Raw genomic sequence first — 14,580 nt, 5'->3', positions numbered from 1 at the left:
TTAATTTGAGAATCTGATGTAAGACTTGATAATGGATGTTAACAGGCCCTCTCCATCCAAATTACTGAGCATTTCTAAATATGCAGAGCTGGTAGAGACATATCCAAAAAGGTTGCAGCCTTAATTACAGCAAAATATGGTTATACACATTAATAACTCGGGGGACTGAATGCCAATGCATGCCATATTTTTAAGATTTTTATTTGTAAAAAAAATAATAAATCAGAAAAAAAAACATTATTTTCCTTCCACTTCCGAATTACAAACTACTTGGTCTATTTATGACGTGTTTGGTTGTAACCTTATAAAAATGACTCATATTGTAAAGAGGATGGAATACTTTTGCAATGCATTGTCTTTAAGTGTGTGTGTGTGGGCTGGCTCAAACATGTCTGTTAGATTCTCCCAGCATTGTCAAACCCTGGAAACTGTGTGTACGCTGAAATGCATGTATGTGTGCAGACCTTGCTGGACCACTTGCGAGCCTCCTGGTGGAGAGATTGGGCAGCTGCCAGAATGGGCTGATTGACAGGCTGGTTGGATGGCATCATCAGCAGCTCTGGCTCATAGTCATCCTCACCATCAGTAAACTCATCTTCATCATCTACCTCCCTCTCCTCTACTGCCTCCTCATCCTCAGGCTGGGCCAGGCAGGGGCAAGACGGGTGGAGGGGCAAGGGATTTTTGTGGTGGTTGGAGGATTGAAAGAAACAGGGAGGGAAAGAGAACAAAAGGGGAGGAAGGGGAAGAAAAAAAGGAGGAGGAAGGGTACGGGGGAAGCCAGGAAAAGCAGGTGGAGAGGGAGCATGGGAAAAGGAGGCATTTAGTACAGTATGAGCAGCATGAATGTAAGAACAGAGGACAGGAGATTAAAAAGAAGCGTGGTGAAAGAACAGGGATAGGGTGGTGAAACTGCACGCAAGGGCACAAACAGCTTGATGGAATAGAACAAAAGAGGAAAGAAGAGACCAGCAAGGAGGGCTGCAAGGGCATGACGTGCCTGAGGCAATGGCTGAGTTGACAGTTCATGACTTACAATCAAACAAGGTCCACCTGTACCCGTAATCAGTGTCTGGCATCTGATTGGTGAGTCTAAGAGTTGAGCAGTGTGGTGGGAAACTGAGCATGACAGATCACCTTAATGAGAGGTAATTTTTTGGTCTGTTTTCAAACACATTTCTCATGCGTACAAAAGATAAAAAAAACAAATGCTTTTAGAAAAACAGAGCAACTGAAAAGAAAAAAGTTATGAGACACACAGATGATAAGAGGGCATTGATCCTTCATATTCAGCAAAAGTGGAGGACCACAATAAAAAAAAACGCTCTTGGCATTCTTGTGTTCTACCCTCGGAGATGGTACTTGACTGTGGTCATGAAGTACCAATGTTGTGCCATCACCAAATAAATTCAATTCAATATCAGTCCTGCACATAAAACACCTTGATGTACACATATAGGCTCCTCTGCATATTCAATCCCCCTGATCGATCCTTGTGTGCCTTGTGTTATGCACATTTCTTACAGTTTTCCATGTAAATGTGGAAGTCCCTACATGACTTCACCCTGAACAGATGACAGTTTCCAGTTTTCCTCTGAAAGTGGAATCATGCTACTGATATCCACATTTCAGGATATTAATTATTTTTCTCAAACTGCAAGGAAATCACAGGAAAAGCATCTTGTTGTCAATGGAGAGAAATGACAATGTTCTAAGACTATATCTTTAAACATTCTCACTAAAACATTTATCACAGATGTTTCTATGCTGTAATGTTTATGATTGTGTATGTTTAAACTGACTTTGCTCGACCACTTGCGCGCCTCATCGTGCAGCTGCCTGGCTGCCACCATCATGGGCTCACTGAGCACCTCGCCGGCCTTCTGCTCTGGGAACTCCTCATCCTTCTCCTCTGGGGGAGGAGGGCGCGGGGGAGGCACCTCAGCCTCTGGCAGCGGGGGTTTAGGTGGTGCCTGTTCATCACTAACCTGAAAAATAAGACCAAGTTACTTTTAGTAAAGTAAATCAGAATAGGGAATGGTTGTTTATCCCCTAAATCTTCTAATTTATCTAATAAATTATCTGATAGCTATATAATAGTTTTGTAACTCCTATAGCTAGGCGACAAATACTCAAGTGGAACAAATCTGTGTAAAAGATTCACAGCAATGAATTTAACATAAGTTATTCATGCTTATGTTCATGTCCATGTTTATATTTCTTCTTAATATATAAAATCAATAAGAATACTTAGAGTAATGGTAATTTCTGAGCAAATAATCCCTTTGAAAGATTTAAATAAGTGAAGAGAAAATCAAAATAAACATTAAATGAGAAGAACAGATGAAAGTAGTTGACACTCACAGTTGCTAATTAGCTTCATAATGAGCATTAAATGTAATCTCTCTTTTATTCTTACAATCATTTACTCAAACCTCTCTGTTTCCAGTACACAATCATTTCTAAAAGCAAAAATTGGGTGCTCAAATTGGAATTCATACCTATATGCACAATTGGCAATGTTTTATGTTATATTCCCCCAATGTTTCAAATAAGTAATGCTTTTTGTTAATGTGTCTTGTTGTGGAGTTTCAGGCATACCATATTGAGAAGGCCTGCAATCCACATCATCTAAGAACACCAAAGGGCAGGTAGACCCGGCTCTAGAAGGCCGCAGCAGTCCCAGGCAACCAGACATAACGCATAAACCCAGGGCACCCATATGCCCAGCACAGAAGTAGTTCACCAGCAAGGGTCCGTACAAACCCCTGGCAGCAAGACCACCTGGCACAGAGCAGGGCAGACCCCCCCAGAGAATCAAACATGTCGGGCAGGCACCAGCTTAACGCAGCAGTTGAAACCTGGATGGACCAAGATGTCTTTCACCCTGGGGTGATAAATAAGTGATGTTAATCGTTCAAAAATGTCTTTTTACTAGACTTATGTAATAAGGTAAGCAGCTGGCTTGTTTGCCCACACTCACTGACCTGACCAACAGTCAGAACAATCAGAAAAACTAAAGGATTCAGTGAAGATCTAAGAAGGAAAATTATAGATTTTCACAAGTTAGTAGAGTATTTTAGAGACATTTCCAAAAAGCTGCATATTTCAAGAAAACAGTTTAGAATGATATGAAACAATCAAGGAACCACCAAAAAAAACCAAGTGTGCCACCAACTGGAAACTGCTAGCACACCAGTCTTACTGTCCACAGTAAGGCAGGTTTTACCATGGACTGAGATGGTGCCAATCAAGATGTTACCTCCTGTCTCAAAATGGACTCTTTCAAGCTTGACTGAAATTTGTGATTATCCACGTGGACAAGCTAAACATCTTCTGGAGAAAGGTTTTATGGTCAGACAAGACTGAGATTGAGCTATTTGATCAAACTGACAAAAAGAAAACAACATCTGGAGGAGTCAAAGTCTGGTTTTAAAACACTGAACCAACTGTCAAGGCAGTGCACAGTACTACCAAACACAACCTCAGAAAAGGTATTAAAAAAGCTGAAAACCAGGGCCATGTCGGAATGTATCAGAGCTAGAAAACAACCCAGTTTAAAGGTAAATGGTAAATAAATGGTAAATGGACTGAACTTATATAGCACTTTTCCAGTCATACAGACCGCTCAAAGCGCTTTACACTAGCGCCACATTCACCCAATTGCACTCACTAACACATTCATACACCGATACGCAAATCGGTAGGCAATTTGAGGTTAAGTGCCTTGCCCAGGGGCACATCGACATATGGCAGGAGGAAGCTGGAATCGAACCCACAACCTTCTGATTGCAAGACAACTACTCTTCCTACTGAGCCACAGTCTCTTAATTCTGCAGGAAGGACACCAGAAGCTTATTTGTCATTGAGGAAGTTGTTTGTTGTATAATTATTCCAACCTGGAGAAATAATGTCTCAAATAAAACAACTGAAACTAGAGTAAGAAGAAAGTAGCATGTTATTTCAAGTTTAGTGAGTGTTCTCATGTGCCTACATGGAGCTGATCAAGGTCAGGAGGAGGAGGTGGGAAGTCTGGTTCCTGAGGCTGGAAGGCTTCTCTGACTTTTCCCACTGCAGCCAGAATCCTTAGACAAGAGTCCAAATATGCTTTCTGTAGAGCTGTGAGCAAAATCATTAAGAAGAAACAGATGAGACAAAAAATAAGAGTTACTCTTCACAGTAGCATCCTACAGAAATGCTTTTGTAGCTAAAACCTTTGTCTTGCATGTTCCCAGCCACAGCCTTGGCATCCATCACCATGGGCGAGATGGTGTGCGATAGGATGTCTGAGGCATGTTTTACGATATCTCTGAACCGTGGATCTTCAGAGTTCTCCACTTCCCTCTTGGCCACCAACAAAACCCGGTTGGCTCGTCGCGCGATGCTCGTTGCCCCGGCAACAAGCATTTGGGGCTGCACATTTGCCATAGCAACTCGGCACTTGTCAATGTCTTTTTTTATGGCCTCTTCAGAAGCATCCAACAGGGATTTGGTGTCTATGGCTTCATCAACCAGACCTAAGGTGTAGACGGACAAAAACCCACATCAACTGAACCTACAGTTGCTTCAATTTAAAGCCGTCTCCACCATTTAAAGTGGGTCAAGAAAGTCCCTACCAGTCAGTCTCTCCACATTGTCAATCCACTGGTTCTTCATGGTGTCAAAGTGCTCATAAGCTGCTTTGTTTCCTGGATTCTTCAGCAAGATCCGAGCAGCAGACGTCACCTGCAGATGAACAAACATGACTCGCTCAGATTGAGTTCAGCAGCTACGGGTTTCATCAGTCTGCATCATTATGCAAGCAAAACCAAAGTAAACATGCACACCTGTGGTGTGAGCTCCCTGGCGTGTTTCACAGCAGCATGAATACCCTCTACTGTAGTCTTATTCGCTGTTCCCACAGCTGCTGCTTTCTCTGCGGTTGCTCCCAATCGTCCCGCGTGGGTTTCAAAGTTTCCCGCTCGCTCTTCAAAGACCTTTGAGAAACATTTCTTTTGTTCTAGACACAATAATCCTTTTTAAATTATAACACTAAAATTGTCTAGTGGTATAAAATTGAGAACAATGCATAGGAGCTGGGACCATGTTTTTGATTATTATTGACCTCCTGCCTGTTGGGTGCATCAGGAGGAGCTGTTGCAGCCACCGCCAGCAGCTTGATGGGTGTGGTGGTGTCGCTGAAAACATCAGATACCTCCTGGGTCATCACCTCCTGCATATGCTGTCTCAGTTCCTGGTAGAAGCAAAGAGTGCTGCAACTATCCACAAGATGGAGCTCTGCACTAATGCTTTTTGTGACATCATATTTGTCTGATTTTTATATACAGGTGCTTCTCAAAATATTAGCATATTGTGATAAAGTTCATTATTTTCCATAATGTAATGATGAAAATTTAACATTAATATATTTTAGATTCATTGCACACTAACTGAAATATTTCAGGTCTTTTATTGTCTTAATACAGATGATTTTGGCATACAGCTCATGAAAACCCAAAATTCCTATCTCACAAAATTAGCATATCATTAAAAGGGTCTCTAAACGAGCTATGAACCTAATCATCTGAATCAACGAGTTAACTCTAAACACCTGCAAAAGATTCCTGAGGCCTTTAAAACTCCCAGCCTGGTTCATCACTCAAAACCCCAATCATGGGTAAGACTGCCGACCTGACTGCTGTCCAAAAGGCCACTATTGACACCCTCAAGCAAGAGGGTAAGACACAGAAAGAAATTTCTGAACGAATAGGCTGTTCCCAGAGTGCTGTATCAAGGCACCTCAGTGGGAAGTCTGTGGGAAGGAAAAAGTGTGGCAGAAAACGCTGCACAACGAGAAGAGGTGACCGGACCCTGAGGAAGATTGTGGAGAAGGGCCGATTCCAGACCTTGGGGGACCTGCGGAAACAGTAGACCGAGTCTGGAGTAGAAACATCCAGAGCCACCGTGCACAGGCGTGTGCAGGAAATGGGCTACAGGTGCCGCATTCCCCAGACCTGGGCTACAGAGAAGCAGCACTGGACTGTTGCTCAGTGGTCCAAAGTACTTTTTTCGAATGAAAGCAAATTTTGCATGTCATTCAGAAATCAAGGTGCTATAGTCTGGAGGAAGACTGGGGAGAAGGAAATGCCAAAATGCCAGAAGTCCAGTGTTAAGTACACACAGTCAGTGATGGTCTGGGGTGCCGTGTCAGCTGCTGGTGTTGGTCCACTGTGTTTTATCAAGGGCAGGGTCAATGCAGCTAGCTATCAGGAGATTTTGGAGCACTTCATGCTTCCATCTGCTTAAAAGCTTTATGGAGATGAAGATTTCATTTTTCAGCACGACCTGGCACCTGCTCACAGTGCCAAAACCACTGGTAAATGGTTTACTGACAATGGTATCACTGTGCTCAATTGGCCTGCCAACTCTCCTGACCTGAACCCCATAGAGAATCTGTGGGATATTGTGAAGAGAACGTTGAGAGACTCAAGACCCAACACTCTGGATGAGCTAAAGGCCGCTATCGAAGCATCCTGGGCCTCCATAAGACCTCAGCAGTGCCACAGGCTGATTGCCTCCATGCCACGCCGCATTGAAGCAGTCATTTCTGCCAAAGGATTCCCGACCAAGTATTGAGTGCATAACTGTACATGATTATTTGAAGGTTGACGTTTTTTGTATTAAAAACAATTTTCTTTTATAGGTCGGATGAAATATGCTAATTTTGTGAGATAGGAATTTTGGGTTTTCATGAGCTGTATGCCAAAATCATCCATATTAAGACAATAAAAGACCTGAAATATTTCAGTTAGTGTGCAATGAATCTAAAATATATGAATGTTAAATTTTCATCATTACATTATGGAAAATAATGAACTTTATTACAATATGCTAATATTTTGAGAAGCACCTATATAGTCCTTACAGCATTTTTCCCCGCAGAATTTGCCAAGCACCTTGGTGATCTTAATCTAAATGTGTTTGTGTTCAGAAATAAGCAGGAATAGTTTTATTTAAATGTAATAAGGAGTTGTAAAATGCTGAGATACCTTGAGCGTGTCTTGTAGTTGTGCTGCTGTGGCTCGTGCATGAGGAGCCTCAGCCTCTCCCCTGCTTGCCATGTCTGCCAAAGCTGTCATCAACGCCTCCGTTCGGTCGCAGCGCCCGACCATGTCCTGTCGGTATGGACCTAACAGGCCTCCCGCCAGTCTCTTCCCTTCTCCAACCATCCCTCTGATTGCTGCCTGACCTGTGGAGTCATGAGAAAGAGATTTCACTCCACACCTAAAGATAAGAATACCCCCTTGGTGTTCAGTAAAAACAATGCAGCAATGACAAGTGGACTTTAAGGCAACCATGTCAAACATGTGCATGCTGGAATATCAACAGTGTTATTTGTCGCTTTACACACTTATTCTGTAAACCTGAGTAAATACAGAGAAAACAGTTTTAACTGTTTTTGGGTTTTCTCCATTGGTGGATAACGACCCTCAGTGTTGTTCACTGGAGTCCAAAAGAATGTCTTAGAAAGGCTTTGGACCCCTTTCTAGACAATGGATGTCAATGACTTTGTCTCTCATCTGTCCTTAAGTTTCTTTAGATCGGAGCATGAGAGATGGATAAAGATATTTTAGCCTACTTCATGCTGTCATACAGGTTCTGTTTAAGTGATTTGTTGATTCTAGAGCTAATAGAGCAATGGGTGAAAATGAAATTGACTGTCTGATTAACCTGATAATGTGGTTAATAACAATTAATTCATGATTTAACAATGGAGGTAATAATATTTATACATAGGGTATAGGACATCTTAATAAATAAAATGCTTTTATTTCAGTTTTATATTTACTCGGGTTATCTTTGTCCGATATGAAATTTAGTTGAAAGATCTAAAATAATTAAGGGTGACCAAAGAAAGGAAAAACAAAGGATATCTCTTCTGAAGAAGAAAAAACTCTTTCACTGAACTGCATGGTATAAGCTGGTGCCCGTTTCTGTCATGAAGGTAAACCAAGGATCCTACGCTTCGCCCTTGCGCACAAGAAAGACATTGCTGCTTGGAAAGATACCGACAGCAGTAGCTTAGAAACTCCTATTAAGAAAATTGTTCCTATTAAGGTAACACGTTTTAAAACTACAGTTAGCAAGCTATAACCTTCATTCCTGTTAAGCAGCTGACTGCAGGCTACCTGAGGATAACCTAAGCTATTAGCTTACCCAGCTAATAAAAGCTTGTCATACTTGGCAGAAATGTGTAATATTTGGCAACGTCTACAAAATTTAGCAGCTGTATATTAAATATTTCTTCTTTAATCCATGTTTCAGTTTTATGTCCTTTTATCATAATGTGAGAATACTGGCCAGTGTCTATTACAGTGCTTCAATTTATCTTTCATGGCTTACAGTGAGCAGGTACCTGTGTTCCACTCTAGCCTCTCACACTCTGCTCCCAAGGGGAAGCATGGGAAAGAGAGGAAATGATCAAATGACAAAACAGGAAGACAGCACAACAAAGGATTACGAAACAATACTGTTAGAATAAACTAAGTCGTTTAGTGAATCATGCATGAGTCGAATCACAGTATGAATGGCAGTTTCCTGAGTGAGACAATTGCTGACATTACATCATGGACAATAAACATCCCACATCTTTCATCACTAAATCCATCATCATCACAGGCCAAACTAAAAACACAAAGATACAGAGCACCATAACATCCATCCTTTCACCTACAGAGCATCTGAACATACCTACACCTCGGTCATCCATCCCAAGATTGTTCACCCACCGCAGAGCCTGCTCCATTTTACCCTCCAGCGTAATGGCAGGCTTGGCTGGTCTCATGTTGGCCACGGCCCGGTTGGTTTTGGACTGCAGTGTTAGCAGCGCCGCTCCAATGTGCTTGGCCAGAGCTCGAGCCTCCGGGCTGTCGCCTTTACCCCTGTGATGGTAACACATACAGTAAATGACCCATTGGAAGAAAAAGGTGATTTATGATATACAGAGGGGAAAAAAACCATCCGTTAAATCCAGCCTTCAAACCCATCACCTGGTTAAGGTCTCACCACAAATACGTTAGATGGCATCTTAAAAAGGGAAATACCTCTTATGGAAGCATTTATTTGAAGTTTGACCGTTTATTTTGTTTTTGATTAAATTGAAGTTTTATAAAAAATTTATAATTTCCCACTTCACAGAACAACAAAATCTACAAATATTTATGTTCTGAATAAAAACAATCTAAAAGATTAAAAACTTAATAATTAATTTATTTTGTGTCCTTGGACAGTTCTAATAAAATCACACAGGAATGATCGGAATGTGTATTGTGTGCTGTACAACCTGTTCCAGATTAGAAAGGGCATGATAATTCACCCATGTATACAAGCACAGCCACATCAACTTCCTAACATTTATAATTGAAATGCTCCTCATGCCTATGTACTGCTGTACTTCAGTGGCTTGCAAAATGTATACCCCTTAAACCGTTTCATAATTTATTACGTTAAAGCCACAAACTTCAGAGTATTACCTGATATATGTGATAGACGGACACAAAGTATGTAAATACTTCACAGAACCCCGGATTGCTGCAATTACAGTTACAAGTGTCACTGGCAGCACTGCACACCTAGATCGTTTTTGCAAATTGGCTCAAGCTCAGTCAAGTTGGATGGGGAGCCTCTGAATGTCCATTTTTAAGCCTTGCTTGAGATTCTTAATTGACTAGGTCATTCTAACACCTAATCGTGTTTTGATCTAAGCCAGGGGTCTCAAACTCTAGCCCTCGAGGGTCGGTGTGCTGCAACTTTAATGTTCATCCCTGGTTTTGGTGCATCCCAATTTACTTGAATAAAATAGTTAAATTACGTCGTCAGCATGCAGTCCTGTTCTACAGAGTAATGCTAATGACCTAACTATTAGATTTAGCTGTGTTAAAAGCAAAGAAACATCTAAAATGTACAGGAAACTGGCCATTAAGGACTGGATTTGGAGAACCCTGATCTAAACCACTCCACTGTAACTCTGGCTGTATGTTTAAGGTGGTTTCCCTCAGTCCAAGTCTTTTATGGCAAGTCTTCAAATCAGCTCTGATTAGTGTTCATGTCTCTGCAGAAAAAGCATTCCCACAGCATAATACTGTTACCACCATGTTTTACTTTGGGGATGATGTGTTTAAAGTGATTTGCAGTGTTAGTTTTTATTTACATCCGTTTTGTATGCAAACAAAGAGTTAGGTTTTCGTCTCATCAGACCAGAGCACCTTTTTCCACACGTTTGCAGTATCTAGCCCTGATTTAAACTTTTCCTCATCTTTATCCCTGACCTGTCTGCTGTGTATCTTGTTCTTCATGATCCTGGTTGTTCACTAATGTTCTCTAACAAACTTCTGAGGTAGAGCTCTGCATTGGGATTGGGATCCCATGGTTTGCATGGGACCCAACGCAAATCTTGCAGAAGCGGGCGAGCGGCTTGAAATAGACATCGGGTCCCAAGATTGTTTGTAGTGAAGGAGGTTGATATGAAATGCCAAGGACTGGGGACTGGAGATAAATGAATAGTATAAAAGCATAATATAATCAATAAGTTTAAAAATTATTCAAATAAATACAGCAACTTACATGAATTAGATTATGCCCAGTTTGATCCAAAAATGCCAAACTCAGTCATTCAGAACATTTGACAGGCTTTGACATGGATGCAATGCCACCCAAAAAAAGCAAACAAAACAAAAACGATGGGTTTGCAGAGTGGGAAAAATATTTCTTCTTTACTTCAGGCCCAAAGTCCATTGATGAAGAATAACAGAATATCTCAGAGTCCGACCGTTGGACAATCCAGTCCCAAACTCATGTGAGGGGCTTCAGTGGTGGAAAGCAAAAAAAAAAAAACGTCTTGCACTGACAGAGCTTGCAAGGTTCCTTTTGAGTGTGTGTCCAGTGCATCTTCAGAGAGAGCATTTTAGAAGAAAGCTGCAGTAGACTGACACTGCTCTTTTTCAACTGCAATAAAACAAACAATCTATACATATATACATTTATTGAATTGTACAGTGCATCAAAGAGGTGGGGACAGGCAGAATGGGTTGAAAATATTAGGTGGGACCAGGATTAAAAAATAGCCTCATTCAGGGCTCTAATCTGAGCCCGTCACAGAACAGTTATATTTATACTGAGATTAAATTACACACGCCTCAACTATCTACTGATAGGTCAGTTCTGAAGGCAATCAGCTTTACTTGATTTTATTGAGGGGTATCAGATTAAAAGAGGATGAATATAAATGCACACCACATTTTTCAGATTATTTTTTGTTAAATTTTTGGAAATCTTTATCCTGTCATTTCACAATTATGCACTACTTTGTGTTGGTCTATAACATAAACTCTCATTAAATACACATGTTTGTGGTTGTAACGTAAAAAAGGATTTTAATATTAAAGGGATGTGAAAACCTTTGCAACCAACTGTATTTTGGTGCAATACAAATATATATGTGCACTTTACACATACGTTTCTAAAGAATTAGAGTAAACAGCTCTTTTTATAAGTGGTATTTCCCTTTAAATTCTACCCAGTGTTCTCCTTCTTGTGACACCGCGACTCCATTTCACCACATTTAAACTCTGAGAAACCTTAATGCAGGAGGGATTGGTCATGGTTGACAAGCAACAACACATTTTCCAAGTGGACAAAAAAGGCCACATGTTGGTGGCATGAGGTTGCAGTCTCGGTCTGGAAGAAAAGGGCCTAAGAATTAAATATTCATCCTCAATTACTGTTTAAGAACGAGTCAGAGGAAAGCATACTGTTTCCGCAGCTCTACGAGTCGGGCTGTGAGTCCTGCTATCTCGTTTATGGAGCGCAGGATGTCATCCCTCTCCTTAGGGTCTTCACAGAGATCTGCGATGCGCTTGGCCTCTGCTAGAAGCGCTCGGATGTTCTCCTCTCCCTCCGGACCACCATTAGGATCAGCCAACCATGCCTGAAAAAACAAGGGTGTCACATAATCTGATGAAACATATAGAAAATAGTACAATCTTAAAAATCTTTCAATGATAAGAAGTTTTTTAGTTTTTAATTGAATAAAAAAGAAGTTCCAGTAAGTTGAATATTTGTTTATCTGACCTGTGCAGCATCCAGCCTCCTGGCGATGGCCTGCTTGGCATTGATTAGAGCCTCCAGTTTGCGAGCAGAACTGTCCACTTTGCCAAAGAGCAGATCTAAGCCCTGTAAGCATTGGCCTGCACGCTGCATGCACCCTGGAGTCTGTCCCTGGCCTCTGTCAAAATCCACAAACACAGCCAACTGAAGCATGAGATAACAGTATACAACTGAAAAAGCAGAATAGAGGAAGTACAGGTCCTTCTCAAAATATTAGCATATTGTGATAAAGTTCATTATTTTCCATAATGTCATGATGAAAATTTAACATTCATATATTTTAGATTCATTGCACACTAACTGAAATATTTCAGGTCTTTTATTGTCTTAATATGGATGATTTTGGCATACAGCTCATGAAAACCCAAAATTCCTATCTCACAAAATTAGCATATTTCATCCGACCAATAAAAGAAAAGTGTTTTTAATACAAAAAACGTCAACCTTCAAATAATCATGTACTGTTATGCACTCAATACTTGGTCGGGAATCCTTTTGCAGAAATGACTGCTTCAATGCGGCGTGACATGGAGGCAATCAGCCTGTGGCACTGCTGAGGTCTTATGGAGCCCCAGGATGCTTCGATAGCGGTCATTAGCTCATCCAGAGTGTTGGGTCTTGAGTCTCTCAACGTTCTCTTCACAATATCTCACAGATTCTCTATGAGGTTCAGGTCAGGAGAGTTGGCAGGCCAATTGAGCACAGTGATACCATGGTCAGTAAACCATTTACCAGTGGTTTTGGCACTGTGAGCAGGTGCCAGGTTGTGCTGAAAAATGAAATCTTCATCTCCATAAAGCTTTTCAGCAGATGGAAGCATGAAGTGCTCCAAAATCTCCTGATAACTAGCTGCATTGACCCTGCCCTTGATAAAACACAGTGGACCAACACCAGCAGCTGACACGTCACCCCAAACCATCACTGACTGTGGGTACTTGACACTGGACTTTGGCATTTTGGCATTTCCTTCTCCCCAGTCTTCCTCCAGACTCTGGCACCTTGATTTCCGAATGACATGCAGAATTTGCTTTCATTCGAAAAAAGTACTTTGGACCACTGAGCAACAGTCCAGTGCTGCTTCTCTGTAGCCCGGGTCCGGCGCTTCTGCCGCTGTTTCTGGTTCAAAAGTGGCTTGACCTGGGGAATGCGGCACCTGTAGCCCATTTCCTGCACACGCCTGTGCACGGTGGCTCTGGATGTTTCTACTCTAGACTCAGTCCACTGCTTCCGCAGGTCCCCCAAGGTCTGGAATCGGCCCTTCTCCACAATCTTCCTCAGGGTCCAGTCACCTCTTCTCGTTGTGCAGCGTTTTCTGCCACACTTTTTCCTTCCCACAGATTTCCCACTGAGGTGCCTTGATACAGCACTCTGGGAACAGCCTATTCGTTCAGAAATTTCTTTCTGTGTCTTACCCTCTTGCTTGAGGGTGTCAATAGTGGCCTTCTGGACAGCAGTCAGGTCGGCAGTCTTACCCATGATTGGGGTTTTGAGTGATGAACCAGGTTGGGAGTTTTAAAGGCCTCAGGAATCTTTTGCAGGTGTTTAGAGTTAACTCATTGATTCAGATGATTAGGTTCATAGCTCGTTTAGAGACCCTTTTAATGATATGCTAATTTTGTGAGATAGGAATTTTGGGTTTTCATGAGCTGTATGCCAAAATCATCCGTGTTAAGACAATAAAAGACCTGAAATATTTCAGTTAGTGTGCAATGAATCTAAAATATATGAATGTTAAATTTTCATCATGACATTATGGAAAATAATGAACTTTATCACAATATGCTAATATTTTGAGAAGGACCTGTATGCACAAACACACTACCTGACACGCAGATCTCCAATCTGATCAGTCATCTGCCCCAGAGCCTTTGTGGTCGCCAGTATGTCTTTCCTCTCCTTCCCAGCACAAAGCTCTCCTACCTTACCAGCTTCATCCAAAATGACACGCAGAGCCACCTCACCAGGGTCTCCTGACAAGAACATTGTGCCACAGAACAGACACAGACATGTTAAATGACACAAATGTGTTTTAGCTGAAGGCTTGTAGATGTAAAATCTGAATCCAGTGCTACCTGGCTGTCCCTGCGGGTCTTTGAGCCAGCTTTTGGCCTGCGCCATCTTTGATTCGATCAAAGCCAGAGATCTCTTCAAGGATTCCATGTCCTGAAAGAGAGAGAGCTTTTTCAGAACAACAGTTATTTTAAAACAAACTTGTTATGTTCTTGTATCATATAAACCAGGAGTTTGGTTTTAATTAGTGCTTTTTGTATTGTTGTGGAAACAGCATAAATAAGTATATGTGAGAATATGTGAGAGTTGATGTAGGATAGTGTATACAAGACTATTTCAGCAGCTACAGTATGACCTGTTGATATTTGGACTTATAAGAAAAAAAATCCAACTGAGAGTTTGAGTCCATACCAGGTATGGCCCAGT

At 41.4% G+C, this 14,580-nt stretch overlaps 1 protein-coding gene across 7 annotated transcripts in view; it reads right to left on the bottom strand.

Annotated features, from left to right (window-relative positions):
• LOC124859235 (vinculin-like) overlaps positions 1-14,580 on the bottom strand; it is a 41,362-nt gene that overhangs the window by 7,143 nt on the left and 19,639 nt on the right. For 2 of the 7 annotated variants that reach the window (XM_047351895.1, XM_047351896.1), the window contains 14 exons: positions 14,217-14,307; positions 13,967-14,114; positions 12,109-12,262; positions 11,790-11,965; positions 8,731-8,921; positions 8,396-8,422; positions 7,029-7,228; positions 5,105-5,233; positions 4,827-4,976; positions 4,617-4,725; positions 4,215-4,517; positions 3,995-4,119; positions 1,803-1,988; positions 465-641 (listed from right to left, as the gene is read on the bottom strand). In XM_047351895.1, coding sequence (XP_047207851.1) covers positions 465-641; positions 1,803-1,988; positions 3,995-4,119; positions 4,215-4,517; positions 4,617-4,725; positions 4,827-4,976; positions 5,105-5,233; positions 7,029-7,228; positions 8,396-8,422; positions 8,731-8,921; positions 11,790-11,965; positions 12,109-12,262; positions 13,967-14,114; positions 14,217-14,307 — 2,166 coding nt within the window. The remainder of the gene's footprint in view (positions 1-464; positions 642-1,802; positions 1,989-3,994; positions 4,120-4,214; positions 4,518-4,616; positions 4,726-4,826; positions 4,977-5,104; positions 5,234-7,028; positions 7,229-8,395; positions 8,423-8,730; positions 8,922-11,789; positions 11,966-12,108; positions 12,263-13,966; positions 14,115-14,216; positions 14,308-14,580) is intronic. The other 5 variants (XM_047351897.1, XM_047351898.1, XM_047351900.1 and 2 more) reach the window with 3 other exon arrangements.

Source organism: Girardinichthys multiradiatus, chromosome 22 (assembly GCF_021462225.1).
Source record: "Girardinichthys multiradiatus isolate DD_20200921_A chromosome 22, DD_fGirMul_XY1, whole genome shotgun sequence".
Taxonomy (NCBI): Eukaryota; Metazoa; Chordata; class Actinopteri; order Cyprinodontiformes; family Goodeidae; genus Girardinichthys; species Girardinichthys multiradiatus.
This window is presented reverse-complemented; position numbering and strand designations above follow the sequence as displayed.